This window comes from Miscanthus floridulus, chromosome 8 (assembly GCF_019320115.1).
Source record: "Miscanthus floridulus cultivar M001 chromosome 8, ASM1932011v1, whole genome shotgun sequence".
NCBI classification, from domain to species: Eukaryota; Viridiplantae; Streptophyta; class Magnoliopsida; order Poales; family Poaceae; genus Miscanthus; species Miscanthus floridulus.
Genome location: NC_089587.1, coordinates 105,865,265 through 105,892,961, shown reverse-complemented (window position 1 = coordinate 105,892,961; position 27,697 = coordinate 105,865,265). Strand labels below are relative to the sequence as shown.

The 27,697-nt window shown below is 51.6% G+C and overlaps 1 protein-coding gene across 9 annotated transcripts in view; it reads left to right on the top strand.

Annotated features, from left to right (window-relative positions):
- The first annotated feature begins 11,472 nt into the window (after positions 1 to 11,472).
- Positions 11,473 to 27,697, top strand: part of LOC136477125 (uncharacterized) — a 33,993-nt gene continuing 17,768 nt past the window's right edge. For 2 of the 9 annotated variants that reach the window (XM_066475161.1, XM_066475162.1), the window contains exons 1-9: positions 11,473 to 11,973; positions 12,583 to 12,714; positions 12,812 to 12,928; positions 13,043 to 13,492; positions 13,582 to 13,916; positions 14,067 to 14,166; positions 14,676 to 14,735; positions 14,859 to 14,942; positions 15,038 to 15,171. In XM_066475161.1, the coding sequence (XP_066331258.1) occupies positions 11,878 to 11,973; positions 12,583 to 12,714; positions 12,812 to 12,928; positions 13,043 to 13,492; positions 13,582 to 13,916; positions 14,067 to 14,166; positions 14,676 to 14,735; positions 14,859 to 14,942; positions 15,038 to 15,133 (1,470 nt within the window). In that variant the 5' untranslated portion in view covers positions 11,473 to 11,877 and the 3' untranslated portion in view covers positions 15,134 to 15,171. Of the gene's footprint in view, positions 11,974 to 12,582; positions 12,715 to 12,811; positions 12,929 to 13,042; positions 13,493 to 13,581; positions 13,917 to 14,066; positions 14,167 to 14,675; positions 14,736 to 14,858; positions 14,943 to 15,037; positions 15,172 to 15,321; positions 15,512 to 17,581; positions 17,976 to 23,299; positions 23,369 to 24,706; positions 24,789 to 27,697 lie in introns of those variants that run through there. The other 7 variants (XM_066475164.1, XM_066475165.1, XR_010763865.1 and 4 more) reach the window with 6 other exon arrangements.

The window sequence follows — 27,697 nt, the reverse complement described above, 5'->3', positions numbered from 1 at the left end:
GTGTAGCATGGCCGCCCCAAGATGGCGTGGTAGGACCCTGGGAAGTCCACCACTTCAAAGGTGAGAACCTCCAAGCGGAAGTTGGCTCAGTTGCCAAACATGATGGGTAGGACGATCTGCCCGAGTGGGTATGCCTGCACTCTCGGGATCACCCCATGGAAGGGAGAGCCCACTAGGCAGAGTTCTGACCGGGGAATGTGCATGGCGTCGAGGGTGTCGACATAGAGGATGTTGAGGCTACTGCCTTCGTCCATCAGCACCTTGGTGAGGCGCTTCTTGCGAACGATGGGGTCGACGATAAGCGGGTAGCGTCCTAGTCTCACGATGTGGGAGGGATGGTCCCTCTGATCGAAGGTGATCGGAGATTCCGACCAGCTAAGGAAGAAGGGGATGACTGTCTCAGCGGCGCATGCCCTATAGCACACCTTGTGCTGGCGCTTGGACCAGATGGCGTTGGATCCATCAAAGATCATCATGCATTCCTTAGGGTCGGGGAAGCCGTCTTCGTCCTTGCCCACCGCGCCTCCTTTCTTGGCTACCGCGTCTTTGTCGTCTCCCTCTTTCGGCCTGCCGGCCTGTCGGAGGAAACGTTTGAGGAGCTCACAGTCCTTATAGAGGTGTTTGACGAGGTAGGCATGGTTGGTGCACATGTTGTCCATGAGCTTGTTGAAGTGGTTAGGTAGACCCTGCTAGGGCTGCTTGCCCATGCGATCAGCTACGGCGACCAACGCAGTGTTGTCTAGTCAGCGCCGATCCTTTTTGTTCTTCTTGCCCCTCTGTGTGGAGGTGCCCTCATCTTGGTCCGTGTGCTTGGCCTTGCCTTTGTCCCAGCCTCCTTTGAAGACCGCTCTGACCACCTCCTTGCCGGAGGCATGGTTAGTGGCGACATCGAGCAGATCACGGGTGGTATGGGGCTTCAGGCAGCCAAGCTTGTGGATCAGGGACTCGCAGGTCATCCTAGAGAGGAATGCGCTGATGATGTCCGCATCGATGACATTAGGGAGGGAGTTGCATCGTTGGGAGAACCTACGGATGTAATCCCGTAGGGACTCGCTGGCTCCTACTGGCAGCTCTTGATGTTCTAGGAGTTACTAGGGTAGACATACGTCCCCAGGAAATTTCTGATGAAGACCCTCTTGAGGTCCGCCCAGTCACGGATGCTATCGTGCTAGAGGAATTCGAGCCACACCTGAACATGTTCCCCCATGTAGATGGGGAGATATTGAATGGTGAAAAGGTCATCATCCACCCCTCTGGCTCGGTAGGCGAGCCAGAAATCTTCGAGCCAAATACCGGGGTTCGTCTCCCCAGTGTACTTGGCAATGTTGGTGGACGGTCGGAAGTGTTGTGGGAATGGCGCTCTCCAGATACATCGGCCAAAGGCCTATGGTCCTAGGCCCTTAGGGCTAGGACTCCGGTCGTCTGGCCGACAATTATGCCTAGGGCGCGTTTCACCGCTCCCCTCGATGGTTTGGACGAGACCCATGTCGCCTGCCCTCATCGACGCTCGGTGGACATCATCATCATGCCGAGCCTGATGTCGACTGCTGATGACGCTGTGAGCGTCTTAGTGTAGACCGGGCCGTTCACGTACCGGGGGTCAGTGTGGAGCAGGTGCCTGGTCAGACCATGGCACAGCCGCTGCGTCCTGAGCCGCGCTTGGCGGATGGAGCAGTGAGCGGATGGAGCGATCCATCTGGTGCGTCCCCACTCCCTCAATGGGGAGAGAGGGCACGTGTCGAAGTCATGATGTGGAGCTTTCCACCTGTTGAACGGCGGTGGCTTCTACCAACACCCAGAGGTTTTGGTAGACCGCCCACTCCTGGGGGTCAACGGGCTCAGGAACGCCGCACAGAAGCATTGTTGTAGCGGTGATGTTCTTGATAGCCCGAGTGAACTGTGGAGGGTCGTTCCCCTCGTTCATGATGTCGTGCTGGACCTGGCGGGCGCGACCCCGAGCGCCGCTCGCCAGGTCTCATGCGCGAGGCACAACGTATTGTACCGAGCATGTCAGTGCAGGTGGTGGCTGGTTCTGTCGCCGTTGCCATAGCTCCTCAGCATGCCCTTGTGCGAGCACGAGGGCCCCTACACGTGGATCCAGAGGGGTGTGAGTCTGTATAGACTCTGCAACCAAGGGCGGCTGTCCCGTAGAGTCCACCATAGCGCACTCTCAGGACGGATGGTGTCTAGGTGCCATGTTGCTGATGCTGGAGCCGTTGCTCTCAACCTCGTCATCGAGGAGTTTGTGGAAAGTGGTGGGAGCATAGCTCGCCATTCCCACGAATTTGGATGTGAGAGGGGGCGGTGTCAGCGTGCTTCGGAGCCCTCGAGCATACGCGTCCACAGGGGACGTGAGGCTACGGGGGAACCGACCGTATAGTGTTTGCGGTGCGGACAAAACAGTCCCTCCGGATAATCGGCGGGAGATAGTAAATTGAGAGTAAATAATAGTATGTACATTACTCACAATGGGGTTTGAGCAGAGAGTTTGCTCAGAATGAAGTGCAGATGCCTCGTCGTTAAAGTTGTCGTGTGTCCCGGAGCCGATGGAGGGTGCCCCTCCGACGGGCACCGGAACGAGTGCCTCCTCATGGAGGTGTAGTATGCCGAGCCAGTCGGCGACGAAGTCTAGGCTTCTGAAGAGAAAGGCCTAGGATGGCTCGAAGATGGGTGGAACCCACATCCCAACAGGTGGGAGTGTAGGAAACTCCAATGAACCGAAGCGAGTCGTATCGCTTGAGCCTGCCATGGCGGAGATGGCGGAAAAGTGGGCCATCCGATGACCAAAAGTGTGAACGTACAGCATCTTTCCCACAGACGGCGCCAACTGTTGGTGCAGAAAGTGACCAACACGTAAATATTTGTAGTTTTGCTGTATGTTGTGATCAGAGGTGGCCTAGCACTCAATGACATAGGGTTTATACTGGTTCAGGCAACGTGCCCTACGTCAAGTTTGAGTCGGTCGGTGACATTATTCCTGAGCCCAGGTGCTCAAAGTTTGCAATGGGGTTACAAACGAGAAGAAAAAAGGTGAGGTACAAGAGGTCCGGTCGGACTCTAATTTGAAGGGCCGAGAATGACGGGAGCTCCGCTATGTGCTAAGTGTTCGAGCGTGTGCTCGGTATAACCTTAGAGTGTCTAAAGTTATAGAGGGTGAATCAAGGTAGGTGAACTGATCGATCTGAATGAACCTATCTGTTAGGAGAGAGCGCATCCCCTTTTATAGATGAAGGGTTTGGCCTTACAAGTGAGAGGGAGAGAGTGCGTATGCTACTAAGTCTTGCTGCCCACGCCGGCGGGTACAAGATGATGGTAGGTGCCCACAATACTGGTTAGTGTCAGATGCACGTGGGAGGTTGCGTCGTCTTCTTCTGGTATGACAGACGTCGATGCCTGCCATACTGTTGATGCCCAGAGGCACGCAAGGGGTTTTACCATGCTCGTTCGGTATGGCAGTTGTTGCGGGCACCCACAACATTGTAGGTCAAATGTTGGCGCCAACAACACTGTTTTGACATGCCTGGAAGTTATGTCAGGGCAATCCCCTGACATATCATGTCGGTACTGTCCTGTAGGTGTACAGGGTATGACCCCTAGTCTTGTGGTTGACTTGAGTGCCTTGTCTTATCTTCTCCGTCCGTTTCCTAGTCCTTACCGAGCGGGCGTCCCCGGTCGGTTGGTCCCAGTCGGCTCTGATTGTGCGAGTCGGAGATGAGCTGTAAGCAGGGGTTCGGCGCATTCCCGGTCAGAGAAGCAGGTCAGAGCCGGAAGTGGTGTTTTGGCTAGACCTTCCGTTCAGAGAGTCCGTCCGGAGGCGGGCCGGAGTCGGAAGCGAGGTATTCCGGTCGGAGAGGCGGGCCGGAGTCGGAAGTGGGCGTCGTTCCTCCTCGGCCAGGCCTTTCGGTCGGAGATTGGATCGCTCTTCTAGCCTGTTGTTTAGGTATTTGGACCGGCCCAGGAGTTGCGCGTTGTTTGCAACGTTGTCTGCTGAACCGAGCCTTTATTGGGAAGCCGGTCCGTGAGGGATCCCGGGTTTATGAACCCGACACCTATACTGTTGGATATCGCAGCTTACATGCTCTTGATATTATTATTTTTTGAGATAGCTCTTGATATTATTTAAGAGAGCAAAAGATGATGTTCGGCTTACCTCATATTCGGCTTGTTCGGCTTCTTTTTTCAGCGGGAACAGTGTTTTTCTCTCACAATAATTCAGCCAGAACAGTGCTTTTCAGTCAGTTTCAGCCAAGTTTCAGACCAGCGAACGGGGCCAATATACGAATGATACAATCATTTTAATGTGATTTTGAGCAGGCTAAGAATATGAAGTTACTCCTTTGTGTTTTTTTGAACAAAAAGCGATTTATTTTGGAGAAGCCAAATAGTACTATGCAGAGGTACTTCGGAGTTCCGATGCACTACCAAAAACTACAAAATTTGAAGTGGGGTGCTATAGAAACCAACCAATTATATCTTCATTAGACAAGAAGAAATTAGCTATATGTTTTTATTACCCTTCTTATGCACATGCTTCCAACTACATAGATCGACTTCGAATTTTTCTAGCTAGGAAAATTTTATCAAATTTCCAGACAACCTCAAACAATATTTTTTGTTGGACAAGTCGTCTGGCTCTCCAAAATACAGACACTCCTCCTTGGCCACCTCCTCGAGGCCAGCAAGGGCGTGCAAGACAAGCCAGAGACCCAATCCAACTCGAGTTTGAGTCTACCTCGGCCTTTAGAACCAGCGTGCAGTAAAACGGACGTTCAGGACATATTCGGACTCCGTTTTCGACGGTCCAGACTTTAATGGGTTATTGGGCCGCATCGTACCTCTCGTGGACTCTTGTTGTTGAGTTCGCATGAGGTTATGGGCCTGAAAGACAGAAATAGTGGTGTCGCACTTTTATTGTCGAAAGTAGCTCGCTATTTGGCAGGGATTATTCCAACAGTATTCAAACCGACTTTACATAAAATCCGCGGTTCCTCGCCTGACATTTTTTTTGGAAAAAAAAAAACTCTCACCTGGCATTTGTACAACGTTTATCTGATCTTGTGGCGGTTCCTCGCCTTTTCCCGGGCAGATTAGATGCGCCTCCAATCAGGTCTGTAGCGTAAGGCAACACACAATGATTTGAGAAGATTTTAAGCAGCAAAATGGATTGCACCAGCATGCTGATGGCTGACAGTGAACCAACCAAGACAAACGGAAGAATCCAGAGAGCAAGCCACGTTTCGCCTTTGGATCCCGATATGATTGTCGTCCTGGACTCTTGAGGGCTGTGGCCATGCTAAACACAGCGCAGCAGTACACAAATGAGCAACGATGAATCAATGGTAGAGTAGGAGAGACATTGCAAGCTTTTAGGTGCGAAATTTCAGCTGCCACTCGAAGGTGTCAGCAAGGCAGCAGAGGCATGCAGGCAAAGGCAGCCCGGCGAGCTGACAGCTTTTTGGCACATGACTGAGACTGACTGACTCTGGCTGCCCGCTTCCGTTTCTTCAGGCTTCAGCGCTTGCTCTGCTGTGTGCTGCGCTGCGCTGTGGCCGCCATTGGCTATAAACCTTCTGTGCCAGATACATGCAACTTTCTGCTGCGGAAGCAGGTCGGCAAAGGCGCTTGGTTTGGTGGACCATGAACAATCCTTAGATATTTCGGCATGTGTTGGGGACGAGCTGGGCTAGCAGATGAGTGAGTAGGCGATTAGACATGTCCTTGCAGCTCTGATGTGTTTTTTGCTGCATTGCTATCACCTCCTTCCTTTGATCCTTTCACTGCCTCATGCTACTGATGGAAAGGGATCGGCTGAGGGCATGAGCCAGGCTGCAAGATGAACAATGATTCGTTGACGAAAAAAACAAGAGTGATTTGAGGGACAATGTGGTGGATTTGAGGGTGATTCTTGAAAACTGTTGGCATAACTGTTTTCCGGACAAAACTTTGGTCAGGCAGGCTGCTGCTGTGCTCAGCTTTCTTCTTCCTGCGAAAACAGTCGTTGACAGACAGGTGCGGAATTCTGAATTTGCCAGCATGTAAAGCAGATGTTAGCGATACAATTCCGCAGCTCGTGCTGCGATTTGTTTTTTTCGATGTCTAACACTAGTGTCTTTTTCCTACAGGCAGAGAGCTGCAAGGAAAGGAAACCATAATTCCTCAATGAATAAATCTTTGCAGTGAGGCATCTGTCTCTACCACTACTGGTCCACTGTCACCTCCTTCTCCATCAACAGTTTCAGTTTTCGGGTGAGGACACCCCAACAAACAAAAACCCAATTTTGTGACCTGGAAACAGGCCTCCAAAGTCCAGCAATAATTTCATGAGCACGAGACATCCTGTCCTTTACAAAACAGTCACTCTGTTGCGCCAAATGAAGTCAGTAGCTACAGCTGCATTTTGTCTTTTTAAAATGAATCAGACAGAAGAGCTACCGACTTATATTTTTAAACGAAAAATAAATTTAGACTGGGTAATACAACAAGAAACGGCTGCCTTCAATTGTGAGTCTTAGAGTTGAAAACACACACACAAGCTTTTCTTCCTTTTCTTTTTTGATGAAGCAAACAAAGCTTTTCTTGCAAAGGTGCTAGCACATCATTTAGTCAGGGTGGCACAGCCGGGAGTGATGATTATTTTATGCTCTTTTTATGAGTGAATTTATACAGTACTAGTAGTTTATACTAATCGACAGCTTTCGTTCAAATGCAGAGCAGTTACTTCCAGACAGCTGAGGATTCAGCAGTAGTATAACAGCATATGTGCTCATTGGGCTCAGCAAAGCGAGGTCACATGAGAACGGCTAGCCGGTTCCAAAAACACGGTCTCTCTGCCGTCCAATCGGTGGAGACCCACACGTTTGTAAATGTCATTAGGCGCGACAAGCAGCAGTCTTAGCGCGTACGTACGGTCCTCTTCCTGCTCTTCAGAACAAGCTCAACACTGCGATGCGGTCATGTGAATGCCTTTCTCTTGTTCAGTAGCTGCTGGTCCCGCCTTGTGGCATTGGTGCGTTGCCACTAGCTGAGCTGAAAGGAGGTTTTTTTGCTTTGGATTCCAGGGGTTAGTTAGGACTTTAGAGGGTGTTTGAATCCGGTGACTAAAATTTAGGAGGTGTCAAATGCGAGTGTCGCATGGGGTATTCGGATACTAATAAAAAAAACAAATTACATAATCCGTTAGTACTCCACGAGACGAATTTTTTAAGCCTAATTAATCCATCGTTAGTATATGTTTACTGTAGCAAAACCTTATCAAATCATGAACTAATTAGGCTTAAAAGATTTGTCTCGTAAATGAGTCGTAAACTATGCAATTAGTTTCGTAATTAGTCTATATTTAATACTCTATGCATGTGTCCAAACATCCAATGACAGCGACTAAAGTTTAGAAGGAGAACCAAATACGCCCTTAGGAGAAGGATTCTTGTCTGCTTCCCCTGCCTCTGAATCTCTCTGATTCTACTGTCAAGCCAGCCGCCCAGCCGCCGACTTTTCAGCTGCAAAAGCTTGGACGGTCCCAAGTTTGAATCTGCTTGGACGGTTTCAGAAGACGACGAGCAGTGTGTATCATTTTAATCGGCAGTGCTGACATTGTTTAATCTGATGGCAGTAGTGCAGGGAATAGTGTTTTTTTCTCACACCAAACCCGTCAGCAGTAAATAATCCACGATCGTTTACGGTCTCCCGAACATGCTGATACCTCTTGCCCTTTTGACCGCGCAGAAGGATAGGCTGAGACTGCAGTGCGGTGCCATGAATCTCGTTTAAATCCAACGGCTATGACCGAAACAATTCTACTGTAATGCAGCATTACACCTACAAATTAAATTGGGTGAAAGAAGATGTTATTTTCTACAGATGGTTGTCTTTGGATTCTAATTGCTGGAAGTATCCTTGACCCAACCAATCTTCAACAAAGAAGAAAAACTTGTAGTCATGCATGCATGCTTCCAAATGCGACACCCTTTTCTCAGTGTTGCAGTCTATATGATTCTGGCTACTAGGATATGTGCCACTGTCCGTGTGGACCATGTCACATGGGCACTGTCAGGATGTAACGAAATTTTGTCGACAAAAATTTGGGATTACTTGCTACCTCCGCGACCGGCGTGTGCCTCCCTCTTCAGAGGTGAGAATTGTCTAATCTGACTTAATGAGCACTACCAATCCAAGTTAAATGCCTCGCGAAAAGCAAATGATCAACCCCACACACACACACACACACACACACAAAACGTGGAGCAGCGATTTTGAACGTACGGCAGCTTATCTTGATTCAAATCTTATCCTATACCATCATCTAAACATATACTAGTATGGAGCACTGTCTAGCATGCGTGTTTCAATTTCTTTTCCTGTTCAGATTTTATTCAGCAGCACTGCAGCAGCAGATAATCTTGATGGATCATTTTTGCCATCAGCGATATAATGCAAAAACCCGACGCTTTTCACCAGCCACTGCGTTCCTGTCCGCTTGTAATCCTGCAGCAGGCAGAAGACGTGGAGCACACTTGGCCACGGACGCCACCTTTGGTAAAGGTTCCCGCAGTGTGGTGGCCGGCTCAAGCTCAACGGTCGCATGAACACCACCAAAAGGTTTAATATCTCAAGTGGCCGCGAGCCTGGCGTGCAGCGGCGGCCGGCCGGCCGGCGACAAGTGCGTCCTTATTTCACATGCATGGTGCATCGATCGCCTGATGGTGTCTCTGCATGTATAGATGGTTGCGAAGGCCAAACTGTCTGGTACGCAGATGTCTCCATTCTGCAACTAAGCTCCGAGCCTTTAGGTAGGTACCATTAGATGTCACGCTACTTAACTTAGAGCTTTTTATTTGTCCACTTAGTATGAAATTAGGATGGCTGATACAACACACACGTGACGCTACTGGTGTACCTCCAACCCGAGGTGGATCCAGCAGGGGTCAATCCTCCAACTGCCTCATAACACATCTCTATGTCTCAATTCCATTGTAGAGTTATGACGATTGACGAACAGAAATATTATGACTAATGTGTTTTTCCAGAATCAAATCACTTTGAATTAGTTACATTGAGGTCACATTGAAGTCCTCGAGCACTATAGGGTGTACAGTGTACTTCAATTTGACCTTAATGTGTCCTAGAGGCTTAATACGTCCTAGACCTGATACCATAGAAAAAAACGGTTGTCTCTTGTCCATCTATTCAATTCTTACATTTTCATTCTTGTTCAAATTTGAGCTTTGCTTTTTGCTTAGGTGCGAGAATCTTGTGTGGCAATTGGAATCGTTTTCCGATGTCAGAGTGTGCTTAGTCATATTGTTTAATTTTCGCAAGTTAAAGACCTAATCTTAGTGTGACCACGAGCATCCCACTAGTTGTTTATCCGGTTGCTTGTGTTAATCATTGTGTGAAACTCCTGGTATACTTGTTTAGCATCTCTCTCTGTAAATAGTTTCTTTGTTACAAACCTTTTAAGGACATGGTTAGTGTGATGGCTTTAAGGATTTATTCTTAGTGTGATCTTTTTCTCCTAGGGTTTTACCATACAAAAGGGTGAGTAGTTTTTGATAGGCTAAGATTGTTGCTTCAATTTTTAACCCAATTCAATCCCCTCTTAGACCATTGGGTCCTTTTCAATGTAACTTTGAAGCCCCCTTATTTTCTACCACCTATACTATATATAATTTCTACATTCACGCTTGTAGGGGGTTTTCCTTTATTTTTCTACTGCATGTCAAAAAAGATTGGCAGCTAGTTTAGTGGCCGAGAATGATCAATCATCATGATGCTAAAATGAATAATCATCTTACTCACAAATCCATAGTTGTTTTTGCTCTAAAATAATTTTGGATTCATCGCAATGCTGCCAATATCTGCTTGAGCCACTATTACCTCAAGCAGCAACTAGTTGGCCCCATCATCACACCAACATCCATTGGCATAAGCATTCCAAAACAAAACCATGGAACCATCACTGGCACCAATGAGCTGCTTATCTTTGACCTGTTACTTATGCTACTCTACTGCATTGTTGTGACCATGTTATGATCATATTTGTTTCCACTTGTGTTCAGAAAAAATCCAAATTATGTAATTTTTGTTGCTTTTGAGCTTCTTACACATGTCCAATAAGGAATCGATTGACCAATATCCTATAAGATATCAAAATAGGATTTATTTTTCATATTTTTGTCATAATCTTGGCCAACTGAACATGTATTCCGCTCCTTGGCCATCCATGTGAAAGATGTTAAATTTGATCATGATCATTGTAATCGATACATTGTATTTAGTTGTTCCCTTTCGATGATGTCGGTGGTGATGCTAAAACTTTCGAATGGAAAGCATAGAGAAAGAGCAAATCATTGATCTTAGGGCTACAACAAATGGACTATTTCACATGGCAAGGCTTAGAGCACGACGGGGAAGGGGAACTTGAAGTGCTTTAATAATTGTTATGGACATGCCAATGCATTGTTGGCTACCTGTTCGCTTGGTCGTATTTGGCTTATAGGTCATGACTTATCAGCCAGCGAACAATATTTTTTCTCTCACATCAAACCAGACAACAGTACTTTCAGCCATGGCTTATAAACCAAAGCCCAAACGAACAGGACGATATTTTTTTTAATTAATTGTGTAGACCCTTTGCAAACTTGATGACTCCTTTAACGATGTTGTACTTTCTCCATTCTAAATTATAAGATATTTTGATTTGACTAGACATATTATTTTTATTATATATCTAGACATATTATATATATATAAGTATATGTAGAATAAAAATATATTTTAGAAAAATCAAATCGTCATATAATTGAGAACTATGGAGTATATATTAGCATATCTGTTTGGCTGACATTAAAGTCGACTATAGCTGTTTTGTTGTGAGAGAAAAAACTGTACACCGATACACCGTGAGACAGTCGTCGGGACCAAATGCACGAGTGACTGACTCAGCCAATCCTTTGTGTCAGCTTTTTCCAAGACCGTGCGCGGAGCACCCCCATTTTTTTTTTTTTTTTACAGCGTGCCAACAGTCAAACCGAAGAGCTGCCACTCCACCAAACGAACAAACGGTGAAAAAGCCCGCGAAGGGGGCACTGCCAACAGTAAAATCGAAGAGCTGCCGCCAGCCCGCCACTCCAGTCCAGGCGGATGATCCCTGGCCCTGGACCTGGGAGCCGCGGCTGGCTACGGCGAGCGCACGCTGCGCTCATGATTAGCCCCTGGTGCGCAGCGGCAGCTTTGACCCGTCCCTCGTCCGCCCCACGCCGCGGCGCCACCCCACCACTGCAACAAGCGCTGGCCGCTGGCTCGAGCAGCCAATCCAAGCCGCCCGCGACAGGCTCCACCACGCTGGCAGACGCGTGCCCAGCGCCGGCCCGCCGCCTCACCCCCGTCGCGCCATCGCGTCGCGTCGCTCCGCCCGCCCGGCGCACCGCAGGTCGGCACGGTTAAAAAAAACAAGGAACACCGCCCGCCCGCACGCACGCACGCGGTCCAGATCAAAAAGGCTTCGTAAACCCACCACCACGCCACGCTTAAACGAGACGACGACGACGCCAGCCACCGTCGCCATCGCCATCGCCACCGCCACCGCCAACACGCTTCCCGCCGCAGCCTCGCGCGCGCTGCTGTCCCAACCCTATCCGCGCTGCGGAATTCTGGCGTCTGCCAGCCCCGAGGCCTTGTCTCCGGTCGTCCTGCTCCAGGCGCCGCGCTTGCTAGAGAAACCGCCCCCCGAGCAGCTCCAGGCGGTGCCTGGCGCTCGCCACAACGCCGCCATAAATGCCATCCATTAAGGCTCCTCCTCCCGCCATCTAGCTAGCCCTCTTCTCCTCTCTGCTCCCCGCGGCTCGGTGCGGTTCCGTTTCCGTCGCGCGTCGTCAGCTGATGCACGCGCCGTTGGAGGTCATGAACGGGAGGGCGCGGAGGCCGGCGGCGGCGGCGCGCGGCGCCGTCAGGGGCGCCGCACCGAGGAACGAGAAAGTGAGTAAGCCTTGCGCTGCCCTGCCGTCCCTCTCTTTCTTGGGCTCCGCCGTCGGAAAGTTTGCGCCTTTCGTGCACCCAGGTGATGATTATATTCTCTGCGGTTTGGGTGCGGTTTCCGAGATGTTATTTTCAGTTTCTCGTCGGCCTGCGACTGCGTGCTCCTCCGATCGGAAAAGCTGGCGGCTTTCAAGAATGGAGCCCCATGCTGACGGGTCCTTGAATTCTTTGCGTCTTCGTCTTTTACCCTGCTCTTTTGGTGTCTTCGAGAGAATGAGAGATGAACTTTGCACTCTAGTACTCCTGTTCTTGGGGGGAGTGATTTTTTCCCCCCTAGAGTATCAAGTTTTCTGTGACCACGGATTGTTTAGTGGTAGTATTAGTAGTACGGTTGTGTGCTCGGCACTCTGTTCCTTCCTGCTTTTCTAAGCCAAATGTGGCGGCGGCCTTTGTTTGTTCTAGCAATCGTTTGAAATGGGCTCGGTAGGATCCGTCGCCGTAGAGAGCAGCTCGAATTTGGTACTCCGTCCTCCGATTGCTGCCGACGTCTTCTTAGTCGTGCTCGCTCTTCGACTCAAATTTCCTTTCCTGTTGTTTTCTCTGTTCAAGGCGATGGAGAAGGAGCAGAGGAGGCCACCTGGCTCGAAGACGGCGCCGGTTTTCTCTGCAAATGCGACGCCGCAGGGCATGAAGAACAGAATCCAGTCTCGGAGGGACAGGAAAATTGCACTGCAGCAAGATGTATTGATCTCTGTCGTTCTACCTGGCGTTTTAACTGTGAGGCCAAGCCATTGCATTTTTGCTGAGGACATGCATCCATTTCGATTTCGAGTTGCAGGTGGACAAGCTGAGGAAGAAGCTGCGGCACGAGGAGAACGTCCACCGAGCTCTGGAGCGGGCGTTCACGAGGCCGCTGGGCGCTCTGCCTCGCCTCCCCCCTTTCCTGCCGTCTCAAGCCAGTGCCCTTCATTGCTTTTCTATCAATTTCACAGAGCAACCCAACCTATAATTCGTTGCAGTTTCGAAGCAATCCTCTTCTGATTTCCGCCTTCTTCTGAATTGTGCCCAGACATTGGAGCTTCTGGCCGAAGTCGCGGTCCTGGAGGAGGAGGTGGTCCGGCTCGAGGAGCAGGTCGTCAATTTCCTGCAAGGACTGTACCGGGAGGCCATCATCACCTCCATGGCCAAGAACGCGTACTTCCCGGACAGTGACCGGTGCACGCCGGCACGGCACAAGCCGTCGCCGGCCCAAGTTCAGAGTTCAGAGCTGTCCACCTCGACGCGTCGAGCCTCCTCCAATCAAGATGCTGCTGATTGGACATCTTTGAAGCGAGCCACCAATGTGAAGCAGACACCAAGAAGGCCCGGCCGTTCCCTGAGCCAAGGTGACTGTCCGGGGAAGGAGAACCAGTCGTTTGGCAGTGGCACTAACTCGTGCAGAGATTCCGGCCTGGCGCCTTTGAGTAACGTGCCAGGATGCAGGGTACAACAAGTAGCGGAGACATGCGCAGGTTTTCAGGTACGACGATGCTGTAACTTTGAGCAGAAATTGGCATTGAATTCGGCATTCGGGCGCTAACGTTCTTGCATGTTCATCTTCCGTTTCAGACAACCAGTACAATGGAAGACCACAAAGCTATTGACGGCGGCAAGGGCATTGATCCAGACAAGGCCTCAACGGCGGCGAACAAAGTCTCGGAGGAGCTACTGACGTGCCTCCTGGCCATCTTCTCGCAGAAGAGCACCTCCAGCAGCCAAGACGATGAGCGGGTGTCGCCGCCGTCAGTCTCCGGTTCCTGCGAGAGCAGCTCAGACCCCTACGGTGTCCTAGAATTCGGGTGGCGAGACATTGGCCGGTACAAGCAGTTCCGATCAGTCGACGCCACTACGTTCGGCACAAACATTTCTGCCGGCGACGCCTCCGCACTTGGGCGGAGATTGAAGTGAGTTTCCCTTGATCGGTAACTACTACTACTAATCTGTTGGTCAGTTGGTGCAAGCTAGATTTCGTTGTGGTGTGGTGAGTGGTTGCCTGTTTGACTTGGCATACTGATGATGGAATGATCGTTGCTACCTGTCAAAAAAAAAATCAGGGCACTGCTCCGGAAGCTCTCCTTGGTTGACCTGGCGGGCCTCTCCCACCAGCAGCGGCTGGCGTTCTGGATCGACACCTACAACTCCTGCATGATGAACGTAAGCTGTCCCGCATAATTGAAGTCTCCTCTTGCTTCTCCCCGCAGCATCCATGATTCATAGCTTTATACCTCATGTTCTTCCTTGTCGATGGGAGATTCACGTTGGTAGGAACTTTAGTTACAATTTGTGGGACCATTTGATTTGAAATTGGAACTCATAAGTATGTTCATGTTGTACATGAGGGTGGAACTAGAGGTGGCTCCGATGATGTTTAGGTTCAAATTTTTGAACCACTTGTGTTTTGAAAACTGCTCTAAGACAGGGTATGTCTGTGCCCAGCATGTTCGTACCAGTTATTAAACTTCAGTGCTGAAATGCTTCCTGTCTCCTTAATCATGAGCAAAGACCTAAATAATTGCGATCTTGGCAGCATTAGCCTTTGACCATAGCACGCCCTCCGCAGTACAGTACTTACAGCCTAACTGGAATACTGGATACATTAATAGGCTCCGGTGGCATGTCCCTGTTCTGGCACTGATGCTTGTTTATTTGCTCTGCAACTCCAGGCATTTCTTGAGCACGGAGCACCTACCAACCCCCATATGTTGGTGGCCATGATGCCCAAGGTCCCATCCCTTGTTCACTTCACCTCTCTAGATATCATATAAATGTAGCGTTTGCAGGAGATACTGCATGACAAATAAATCGCTGACAAGAGTGAGCTGGCGGTCTTCATTTCTTCCCCGCAGGCGACCATCAACGTGGGCGGGAGCGTGCTGAGCGCCATGACGATCGAGCACTTCATCCTCAGGCTGCCCTACGACGCAAAGCATGTAAGGCCGCTGGCTAGCCGCATCATCGCTGCCGTGTCCTCCACTGAAAAAAGGCTAAAGTCTCTGAACCGTCGTCTACGAATGCGTTTTGACAGTGGACGTTTGGCATGCCTGGGCAGGTGAACACTGAAGAGGTGAAAGGCGACGGCCCGGCCGTATTCGGGCTGGACAGTGGCCGGAGCCGCTGGTGACGTTCGCGCTCTCCTGCGGCAGCTGGTCGTCGCCGGCGGTGAGTTTCTTGGCTCTGTGCTCCGTGCTATGTACTGCAATTTCTTTTGCTCGCTCGGAGCCTCGCACTGTAGAGCTCTAGCTATGCCCCGATCCAGGACTGACAGAAGGAAAAGGTGCTGTCCTTGCTGCACCCTTTCAACTGCTACAGTGTGAAAATTTCCGGAAACCCTATTTATCGTCTCACAAAGGACAGGCCGGGACGTGATGGCTACCGGTCAAAGCATGTGCCATTGTTGAGCAAGTCGCATTTTAGTACCGCTCAGTTTAAATAAGTTACAACCGAAACTGTTACTCGAACCTACTGGAAGCACTACCGGATACCGGAGCTGAAGACTAAAAACACTCGCAAGACAAACTTGTTAACGGCAAACGCTAATTTGCCGACTGTTTTCCGTCAAGCACTCGGCAAAGAAGTTGTCGAGTGCCCAAAAAACACTCGACAAACTTTTTTTTGCAAAAAAAATAAAAAAGGCACTCCGCCACCACGCCCGCACCACTAGCACCGCCTCCGCGCCACCACCACCATCCACGCCGCCACCACCACGCGGGGGAAAAAAATAAAAAAGGCACTCCGCCACCACGCCCGCACCACTAGCACCGCCTCCGCGCCACCACCACCATCCACGCCGCCACCACCACGCGGGGGAAGAAGGGAGGGCCGCACCACCACCATCCACTCCGCCGCCACCACGCCGGGGAACAAGGGAGGGCCCCACCACGCCGCACGCGCCACCAGCAAAGCCGCCTCCTCGAGCCGCTCGCCACAGCGACGCTGTCATCCGCGACCATCGTGGGCTCCTACTCCGCCACGCCGCTGAGTTGCGACGCCCTCGCCGCGGGCACCTCTGCTCGTCGTCATCAGGAAGCCGCGGTGTCAAGCCTCCACCGCCGTGCCATCCACCTCGACGAGCCTCGCCCAAGCCCGTCCTCGCCTGCGTCGCGCGTCGCCCGCTCCTTCCTCATGGAGCTGCGAACGCCGACGAGCACGCCACCGGATCCGCCGCTCCTCCCTCCGCCACCACCACCACGCCCGTCCCCGCCGAATTTGGAGAGGGAGGGCCGGGAGGGGGCGCCGCCGCCGGATCCGGGAAAGGGAGGAGGGCCGGGAGAGGAAGGTGTCGGATCTAGTGAGGGAGGGCGGGCCACTCCGGTGAGGGAGGAGGGGAGGGCAGGCCGCGTCGGCGCCAGAGAGGGAGGAGGGGAGGGCGGGGCCGCGCCGACGCCGAGAAGGAGGAGGGGGCGGCGCGTGCGCGTGCGCGGAGAAGGGGAGGGGGCGTGCGGACGCGGCGCGGGGAGAAGGGGAGGGGGCCGTGCGGGGAGAAGGGTAGGGCGCGTCCACTGGGGCCGGTTAAAAAAAGATTTTTTTTTTCTTTGCCGAGTGTCCTGGATCTCGACACTCGGCAAAGTTTTTTTTATTTTTTTTCTTCTCCTTCTTTCCTAGAAAAAATATTTTTTTTCTTTACCGAGGGTCCTAGATCTGGGCACTCGGTAAAGTTTTTTTTTCATTTTTTTTTCTTCTCATTCTTTCCCAGAAAAAAAGATTTTACTTCTTTACCAAGTGTAAAAAAAAAACACTCGGCCAACCCCATCTTTGTCGAGTGTGTTTTTTGACACTCGGCAAACCTCCTCTTTACCGAGTGTTTTTTTAGTGTTTTTAGCGCAGCACTCGACAAAGAACTTGTTTGCCGAATGCCCGAGAGAATACACTCGGCAAACATAAAAACACTTGATAAATTTGACGTTTCCGGTAGTGAAGTTAAGTTAGTTACGATCTGACATCACCCTGTTCACTTGATCATATCAGCCATGCTTATTAGTCATGATACAGTGTTTTTCTCTCACAGCAAAACAACATCAGCCAGCTTATAAACCACATAAACGATAAGCGAACAGGGTGAATGTAGTCCGTTGTACAATCTGGCAGCTCCAGCTAAAACAAACCGCCTGTTCGCTTGCTCGTATACGATCGTGGATTATAAGTTGGAATAATATTTTTCTCTCACACCAAACCAGCCAGCAGTAAATAATCCTCAATCGTTTACGACGAAATGAACAGCTAAAAGTTGTTTTATTATAGCCTCTCAAATTAGTGTTTCGAAGTACATAAGCATCAGTGTTCATCTAGTATATCAGTATAGTCAGCTGTAATTCTCCCTCCCTTGGGAGCTCCTGTCCATAGACATGACATAGCCACATACAGTAGGCAATCACGCAGAAAGCAGGTGACACAAGGTGCTCTGGACGCCCGACGTGCAGCCTGTCCTCCGAGCTGTCTCCTGAACGCAAATGATTTTAACCGCGGCACAGTTGGCTGGCACTGATCACTGACCAGACATGGCGAGGCGACCGGCAGGCATAATGATTCCTGTTACTGACAGCGTCGTCACCACTGCTGCTTGTCTCTGAAGGTGAGGGTGTACACGGCGGCCCGAGTCGAGGAGGAGCTGGAGGCGGCGAAGCGGGAGTACCTGCAGGCCGCGGTGGGCGTCTCGCCGTCGCCGGCGGGCGGGGCAGGGCTGGCGATCCGAAGCTCCTGCACTGGTAGCGGCCTGACTTCGCCAAGGACGTGGGCTCCCTCGTGGACTGGGTCCGCGACCTCCAGCGCGACGCCGTCCGAGCGGTCGAGGCGGCCAGCCGGGGGCACGCCAGCGCCGCCGCCGCGTCGCCGCGGCGGCGGCCCGTGCGTGTCCTGCCGTACGAGTTTAGGTTCCGGTACCTGCTGGCCCTGGCGTCGTAGAACTTTGTATTGTATACGTACACAGGTTTGGTTGGGCCGTGATTCTTTTTGTTGTTTCATTTCAACCGTGATTTGTTGTTTGCTCGAAAAAAATGGTCAAGGTCCAACACGCAGCTTTGGACTACAGAGGTAGGATAGGCCCACGTAGGCCCAATGCGTTAGGCCTCTGTTTTTAAAGGGCCCTGGCAGGGAAGCTCTGGACTCGGGCCCGTTAACTTCCTACTGGGCTAGTGATGACTGAAGTTCACCGGGAAGGACCATTAGTGACTGCGATAAATCCAAGTGACCGCTACGAGCCCACGGCACCTAGAGTGGGCCTGTACGCCACTAGCCCACCACGCTACGGCAATCTTTTGTTTCCCCTCGCTATTGCTTTTCTTATTTCCTTTCCCCGTCTCGTTCTTTTTTTTTTGGAAACCTTTCCCCGTCTCGTTGAGTTCTCCAAATGAACGCAGCCACCTAGGACTGTATTTTTTATACGTCTGTGTAGAGCCTGTTTAGATCACCCAACTAAAATTTAGTTAGCTAAAATTTTTAAAAAAAACTTTAACCAGCTAAAATTTTTCCTAGCTAAACTTTAGCTGGGGTGTTTAAATTCTTTGGCTAATAGACTCAACTAAATTTTAGTTGGCTTTACCTAGGTTGAAGTAGCTAAATTTTAACCGGTCTTTTTATGGCATGTTTGGTTTGCGGTGTGAGGCGATCCAGAATGATCCGAACCTAGTACTGAAGCTGCCAATGCTGTTTGGTACCCGGCATGGAACTGTCTGTCCGTCATCAGTTGATTTCCCGTAGATTTAAATTGCAAATAATCGTAGAGGACCAACTCATTCCGCAAAGAATGTCAGATGAACCCATTCTATTGTCAGTGGGTTCACCTGATGCTAGATGGAATGAATCGGCAAACCAAACACGCTATTAGCTGGCCGTTTAACCAAACACGCGGTGGTTAGTTGGGCCGTTTAGATCCGTAGTAGCTAAATTTAACCTGTGGATCAATAACAGGCCCTTGTCTAGGGCAGAAAAACTCACATTCGGACATGATGTGGCATGGGTATCCGCTCACCTGTCCGAGAAAAGGAAAGCCCGTACCGACAGGCGCTAGAGATGGGTCCATCCAGCGGTGCCAGGGCAGCCAGAAACGGAATACCATATGTACAATCCGGTCGAGATCAGATCAGACAGCCACAGGTGGTGGCCAGTGTCGGATACCATAAAAAGAGGTCCCCTAAGCAAGAACCGAAAAAATCGCTTAGACTTTATAAAAATCGAAGCTAAGAGACAACCGCCGGCAAAACCCCACCTTATCCGAGGCTCGGCTGGACTGCCTGGCCCACCTCGAACAATATCCGGGCTCAACCGAAGCGGGCTCGGCCCAAAATGAAACCGTAGGGCCTCGGACGAGGTACCGATTCTCCGCCTCGCTCGAGACCCCACACGTAAGGCCTCGGACGAGGTACTGATTCTCCGCCTCGCTCGAGACCTGCACGTAAGGCCTCGGACGAGGTACCGATTCTCCGCCTCACTCGAGACCCCGCACGCAAGGCCTCGGACGAGGTACCGATTCTCCGCCTCGCTCGAGACCCCGCACGTAAGGCCTCGGACGAGGTGCCGATTCTCTGCTTCGCTCGAGGCCGACTCGGCAACAACCCCGTCGCTTCCGCCTTGACCAATTTCTCTAACAGAACGTCACGTCCAACTAACACGTTCAACCACTCCCGCGACGTCAGCCGAGCGACGGCTCGATACAGCGGAGTGGCCGACGAGACGTGAGTCACATCAAAGCCATGCCTTCCGGACAGGACGGGGCAGGGGCTACCGGCCGCTGTGCTCGGCGCTGTGCCCACGACTGACACTCATACTGTACTGTGCTACCTAACCCCTGCTCCGAGGACAGCGCGGCATGGAGAGTCATGTCCGGGTCCCTGTAGCCTCGGAATCAGCGCACAAGACCAACTGCTCCCTCCGAAGCCTCGGCTACCCATTTCGGGGTCCCTGTAGCCTCGGGACTCGCGCCCGCCGAGCCCCCCACGATGGTTCAATCTCGGCACTGATTGTGCCTTGGCTCTCTACGTTGTCAATATACAGCGACCGACACGTCGTCCGCAGTACGCACCATACCCTGCGCCAAGTCGCAAGAGCTCCCACGTCGCACAGGATCAGGTGTGACCGGCGCGTCGCTCCAATGCACCGAGGACAAGGCCGCTCCACTGACCATGCCGCCATAGTGACAAGCTACAGGGCTCGGACACACCGCCTCCGCTCACAAAACGCCACGTAGCGAACACATGTATTGCCCCTGTCCCCCCTTCGACTATAAATGGGAGTGACCGGGGCCGTTTCTAGGCACGCACAGACAGAGACACGGACACACACACGCCAAGCAACGCATTACGCTCTGTAACACACATTCACTTCCTCACCGTAAGAGATCAACATCTTAAGCAATCCATGCCGCTCCATGCAGAGACCTGGGACTAGCTCCCTCTCTCGCCCAGCTTGTAAACCCCTACTATAAGCACCTCGGTGTAAGGAATACAAGATCGCTCTCTCAGACTGGACGTAGGGCACCTATTGTAACAACCCAAAAATCCACACACTGAAAATACCAACTACAAAATTTTTCTTAAAAACTTTCATGTGATGATGAGTGTCATGTATAGTAACCCAACCTAAGAAATGCATTAGGTCTAACCCCAACCCAAGTTAACACATAAGCATGGCATGTCATTAGTTAATTGCGTTTATTTAAATTCTAACAAATAAGTGTTACATACATTAAATTGTGATTTGGATTTCCATTTGAGTTATGATATGCTTAACAACTCCAATAAATTAGGTGCACCAATTTGGAATTCAGATTCTAGAACCAAATTCAAATTCAAACAAAAGAGATGAAATGAAAAACAGAAAAAGAAAACGAGGAAGAAGGCCTCGCAGCCCAGGCTGCTCGGCTTCGCGGCCTAGCCAGCCCAACTGCGCCCACCTTGCACCGGCGCGCCCGTACGCAGCCCACGAGCTGGCCCAGCGCGTCGCCCACGCTCGCGCACCCGTCTACCTCGCTCACAGCCACTGGCCGCTGGACCCCGCATGTCAGCCGCACCCCCCGTCTACAGTGTCATCTTCCTCACCCATGCCTCAACCGCCTACGCGACCGACGCCCGATAGCTGTGGCAGGGGCGGGCCAGGGGGTCACGCCCGGGGCATGACCCTGTCCCCTTGTGCCGCGCCCACGCAACCCCGCACCACCGTCTGATGCGATGCATCCGCCTCCACCGCACGATGCCATCCACCCTGGGAGGCATGGCGCTCGGCTATAAAGCCAGCCCGCACACCGCTCACACCCGGCGCCCTAGCTTCTCCCTCAGCCTCCGCCGCCGCTTGGTGGCCCAGCAGCCACACCACACCGAGAGTAGGGGCCGAGAAGGAGATCGTGAGAGGAGGATCGGAGCCCCCGCACGCTGCCGAAGTCGCCAGAGCCGAAGGCAACGCCGTCGTCGTCATCACGATCGTGGGTCGGCACTGCACGGCACTGCTTCCGGAGCTACACGGCTGCAACTCGACACTGCACCGTCATCCTTTCTTCCACAGCACCCACGGTGAGCCCCGGTTCATTACCTACTCGCCACTAGACCTTGCTACTCCGGCCATGGCGCTCCATACCGTGAGCGCGTAGGCCAAGGCCATCCCCGGCCTCTAGGCACACCAGCACAGCACACTCATGTTGACCGTGACCATCCCCGAGCCCTTGGACGTTGTAGGCCTCTCTAGGTTCCCCGGACGCCATAGCCGAGCACGCATGCCGCGCTCGCAACGCCGCCGCCATGACGCAGCCACCACCAGTCCGAGCACCAGACCACAGGTCCGAGCACCTGACCACCAGTCCAAGCACTAGACCACAGGTCCGAGCACCTGACCACCAGTCCGAGCACCAGACCACACGTCCGAGCACCTGACCACCAGTCCGAGCACCAGACCACAGGTCCGAGCACCTGACCACCAGTCCGAGCACCAGACCATAGGTCCGAGCACCTGACCACCAGTCTGAGCACCCGACCACTAGTCCGAGCACCAGACCACCGGTCCGAGCACCGACCGCCATGGCCAGTATCGACGGGAGCGCCTGGCGCCTCCTTGACTCGCCCATTCCGTTCACTGAAGCCACGGGTAACTCACGCGCACGCCGTGACCACTCCACAGGAGCCCGTAGTGACCCGTGCGCCTCGCCGTCGTCACCATGTTGCCGTGGCCACTGGGAAGACCCTACCGGCCACCTAGGGACCGGAAGTCCTGCCCGGAGCTCTAGACGCCCTCACCGCGTCCACACGGATCCGTAGGAGCCTACACGCCCCACTGTGACGCCTCCGAGGCCATAGCTCCCACACCAACGCCGTCGACGTGATCGGAAGGCCGTCCGCTGTGGCCAAAGCCACCGGAGGCCCTGGAGGACCCCTCGACCTACCAACATGCCCGCTGGAGCATTGTGACGCCCATGCGCACCACAAAGACGACCAATGCCGCTGCACCCGCGCCATTCCCGCACGCTGGTTGTGCTCGAGCCGCCGTTCACCGTGACCAGTGACTTAGGATGCACCATCTGTCACCCTAACTCCACCATTGCAGTCGCCATGGCATAGGGAGGCTTTTCCCCCAACTCAATTGGATGCCTGAGCCGTTGCGGGAGCTCGCCAGTGAGCATGTCGCCGGCGGAAGCGTGCTGTGGAAGAAACAGAGGAGAAGGGGCAAGGTGAGCAGCGCAGCCCTGCACCCGGTGCACATGAGCCAAGCCGAGGAGAAATGACGATGGGCTCGGTCCACCATGGACCCTGCCTTAGGACCATGGATCAGGAGCGCTGGTCCACCGTGAGCCACACGGTGTGAGCCGTGCTGCGGACGAAGCCCAATAAGAGCCCACGGCCATGATGTGGCTGCGCCACAGCACGCCACCTGTTCGGCCCGGCCCGACCTGAGCCCACCAAGGCCCGTTTGAGACCCGGCATGTATTGACCGTTGACCTGGCCCCACATGTCTGTGACCCAAGAGCCCCTGGACCCACCTGTCAGCTCGGAACTGAGACGATGATGTCATGCTAACGTCATGCTGACATCATGCTAACATTAGCATGCCACGTTGACTAGTGACACCGTGACACGAGTCAGCCCAGGATTAATTCAGCCTTTTCCATTTTCAGAAATAGATTTAATCTTTGGAAATTCATAACTAATTCATACGACCTCGGAAAAATACGAGACCAGGACCAAAATTCATTTAAAATCAAGCTCTACGCAATGAACTCATGTTTGAGTGCATTTGACTCTTTTGAATTTTCATTGCTTCTTTGTGCTACTCTATAGACGTCGCTAACGCGACTATAATGCAAACATTGCAGACTCAGAGGAGAACCTGACGGACGAGGACCGTAAGTACTGTGAGGAGTACGGAGATGACTACACTGAAGGTGCCACATCCCACCCAAATCTCGTAGCACCTATTACGCATGGCTAATATAGAACTGCTATCGCTTTACTTTACTGCTACAATCATATTATGCTAGGACTTGCATGGTAGTATGCTTGCTTAAAAGCCTTTACCTTGACGCAACCTTACCCCTGCATACCCTGCTATTAGGCTAGACACACGTTTGCGACTATATATTTCATTACTTATACTTCTACTACGCTTATACTATGTGCGTGGTGGGAACTGGTGTTACCTGGACTATGGGGAGAGTGATGCGTGTGTGACTTGGGTGTGTGGAGGGTGAGGGTTGTGTCGACCAAGTTGGAGTAAACGACAAGCCTGGGGCAAGTCTTTCCATGGGGTGCTACCTGGACACCCCTGGAATGGATACCTGTGGTGGGTAAAATGGTATATGAGGTGGACCTGGGTGTGAACCTGTGACGGGTGGAGCCCGGGATGGAGGTGCTGTGGTGGCACGATGAATGGAAACCCCGATGGAGACATTTTGGCTTGGTCATCCTAAAGGACTTACTAGTACTCAGATTCACCAGGAAGCCTTACGTACCACTCGCCCTATATGGTGCGGGACGGCTAGACTACTTGGTAGGATATTGCCACTACTGCTAGGTTGATAGCGGACAGTGTAAGGAGGTACGGGGCGCAGAGGATTCCCCCCACACCCTTCCAAGACTTCATGGAGACCTTGTGGACCCGGCTCATGACTCGCAGTTTTAGCCACCCTAGACTTGACTTGGGGTGAACCAGGGCTGAATGGTAGAGTGGCATTATCCTAGGCTAGCAAGCAGCCGGAATCAGCCTAGTTGACGACGGTCAGCGAGGAAGGCGGATCTTGTGGTTATGTAAAACCTCTGCAGAGTGTATGGTTGATCGATCGATATATGTGCCGACTCATCGGCTATGGACCTTTCCTAGGTTTCGCTTAAAGTAGATAGTGAGATGAGTCCTTCTCTTCTTCCCCCGTGAGAGAGTGTCGGTCGTAGCCAGGGGCTATGGGCCTTGAGACAGTGTCGAGAGGGAGTTGGCCTGTCGACTGAGCGATGGTATGGTTATGGTATGGTGATAGTGAGGAGATGGTGGTATATCGATCCCAGGATCAAAACCTGGCTCGGAAAAGGGAATGGAGTGGAATGTGTGTGGGAATAGTGTTAAAACTTGACGAACTATTACTATTTACTTGATATGCTATTGCATAGGAAACCCCAGCCTTATAGGTTCATTTTGCTTATATCCAATTTGCATCCAATTTCCACAAAGCAATGCTCATAGGGATGGGAGTGGCCAGTACAAATCGTACTGATAAATTTTGGGCACACAGGTTCTGCTGAGGAGTATAGTTCTGAGGAGTTTGACGGATGAGGGGTTCGTGCCTACGCTCGAGTTTAGCGATCTTATCTTTAAGCTGTTCTGAATGAATGCTACTTTTGATTCCGCCAATGCGGCGATGTAATAAATTATGTAATTCCGCACTATTGTACTCTGATATTATCGTTGTATGGATGTGATATTCGACTGGAATTTGGGTAATATGATCTACAACAATCTTGTTACACTTCGACGCTGTGGATTTCCCTTCGCGGAAATCGGGGTCGTTTCAGTTGGTATCAGAGACATACTTGACCATAGGACGAAACTCTTAGAAATGGACGATAGAATAGGACATAAATAGCCCTTCTTTTGGTTATATACCGACCCTACATTTACTTTTATGCAAGGCTTATCTATTATGGACCTGCTAACACCTGTCCCCTTGAAACATGCAGATGGCAACGAACGATGACTGGCCACCACTAGGATCGCTACCTCTAGACCACGCCAAGCTTACCTTTGACCTACGTGAGCTCGGGGGTTTTGCACAGACCCTCTGCCGAGTTCTCGTCACGTTAGGTGTCCCCGACGAGCTTGTCAAGGTCACCTGCACCGGGAAGCCAGCTAAGGAAGGAGGAATCGAAGGACCAATTGTCACCTCAGTGGAGTTCCCAGCTAGCACTACCTTACCTTCTGTCCCAGCTTTCACCGAGTTGACTATAGAGGACACAGTCGAGGAGGGACTGCGAGCTATCTCACATAAGGCACTTTGTAGAGTGATGAGGGACCACTATGAGCACCTGAAGACGACAGAGTTCCGTCTACTTCCCTAGGCCCTCGACCTCAGCCTTACCCTCAGTGAGTAGAGTTTCGCAGCAGGCAGAGTTATCCTTACCGAGGAGGATAGATGCCTTCGTGTCTTAGCCATTCACCTACTAGAGCAGGACAGGTACATGACCCAGCTGGAGCAGAGGAGACGTCAGGACCAAGCCCTCCGGTGGGAGTACTAGGAGCGAGACTCGTAGGGAGCACGGGAGCGAGCTAGTCTACTGGAGACAGTTGCCAAGCTACAGGACGAGCTCAACCATCGTGAGGAGGACCATAGAGCCAAGGTCGCTGACTTACAGGACAAAGCAGCCGACCTAGGCAACAAGAACTGCTACCTCGACAGCAAGGTCTTAGAGTTGTAGAGTGAGTTGGACGACAAGAAGGCTGAGTTCAACCGCAGAGGAGATAGAGAGAGATCCAAGGGGATTGATATGTTGAAGATCCAATCTCGGAATAAGACCCTGACTCAGGAGCTGGAAGAGTTCAGGAAGAAGGCCGTTCGCAACCAGGGTCACCTGATCGAGGCACTCAGGCAGACCGAGTACCTATAGGACAAGTGTGAGAGGACCTGGCAGGCTTGGCAGAAGTCTGACAGGAAGCACCTCAGGGAGATGAAGGGTATGTGGGATCAGCTACCCAAGGAGGTTCGTAGCAAGACAAAGCCTAGGATAGAGGAGTTTGAGTTAGCCCCGACTCGCCTCAACCTAGACGCCTGCCCTACCCTACCTGGAGCAAAGCCTACTGAGGAGCTCGCCGAGGCTTTGAAGTACATGTCCCGACTTCACAAGTCCAACGAGGAGATCGAGATCGAGAACAGTCGTATCCCAGCCGCGGTGTACGAGTTAGATTAGATGACCCTGCGTGGTCATGAGTCATGTCAGTAGCTTCCATAAGTTGTACCTCATGATGTACCCCTTATGAGATGTATTATGAGACACTATGAGTAGAACGATTCTCGCACGTCTTCAAGTGTAGCTACTGGAGATGATGCTATGTAATAAAACCCATGTAATGAATGTTTTGGATCTTATTGCATCTTATGGATCTTATTGCTTCTTTGTAATGAGTGTTGGATAGTGTAAATGTTTTCTTTAAATCATCTAAATCATGTAATCATATTGAATTATAAGCACTTATGGCACAAGCACTAAACTCTCTATGATACACGTTGCAGATGCCGAACCGCCGTTCAAATCGCCTAATGAATCGAGGACGTGTGCCCACCCCTGAATCAGTTGAACCCAATGGGGGACGTGGTGGCAACAACCGTGGTCGTGGCCGTGGCCGTGGACATGGAGGGATACCTTTCCTCCTAGAGAATACTCCGCCGCCTGAGGAGAACATCCCTCCACCACCACCACTGCACCTGACAGAAGTGATGGCACAACAGACCCAGCTTCTTTCAGCTCTTGTTGAAGGAGCAAACCGTCGCCAGGGAGGTCAGCAGTATAACTTCCAAAGGAAGCTAGAAGGATTCCTGAAGCTAAGGCCACCTACCTATGATGGCACCAACCCTGACCCGCTTGTAGCCGATGACTGGCTCAAGGAAATGGAGAAGAAGCTTGACCTCACTACTTTCATGGATGATGAGTGTGTTGGAGCAGCCACACACCAGCTCACAGGTGCAGCACGCGCCTGGTGGGATAGTTTCAGTGACTCCCATGAGGACCCTGCCCACATCTCATGGAATGAGTTCGCTAAAGCATTCACTGAGTATCACATTCCCAAGGGTATCATGGAGGCCAAAGCCGAGGAGTTTCGCAACATCAAGATGGGAAAAGATAGGGTGACTAAGTACACTACTCGTTTCACCAACCTTCTGTGCTATGCACCTTCTTATGTTGTGAACTCTGAGAAGGAGAAGCTATACTATTACCGTAAGGGACTTAACCCACACATCAAGCTAAAGTTTGGCGGTATTGAGAGTAACACACTGCGTGCTCTGGTGGATCGCTGCATCCAGATTGAGAAAGACCATGCTGAAGCTGGAGAAGAGTACAGGGAGAGAAAGCGTAAGCCTGAGGAGTCCTTCTGTGGCCGTGATCGCAAGAGGTTCCGTAGAGATGCACCATCCAGGGAACACTCACGCCACAACAGGGATGACAACACTGGATCGAGTAAGGGGAGTGGAGGCTACACCGCCAAATACTCTCGCCCTGCTCAGGATCGTTAC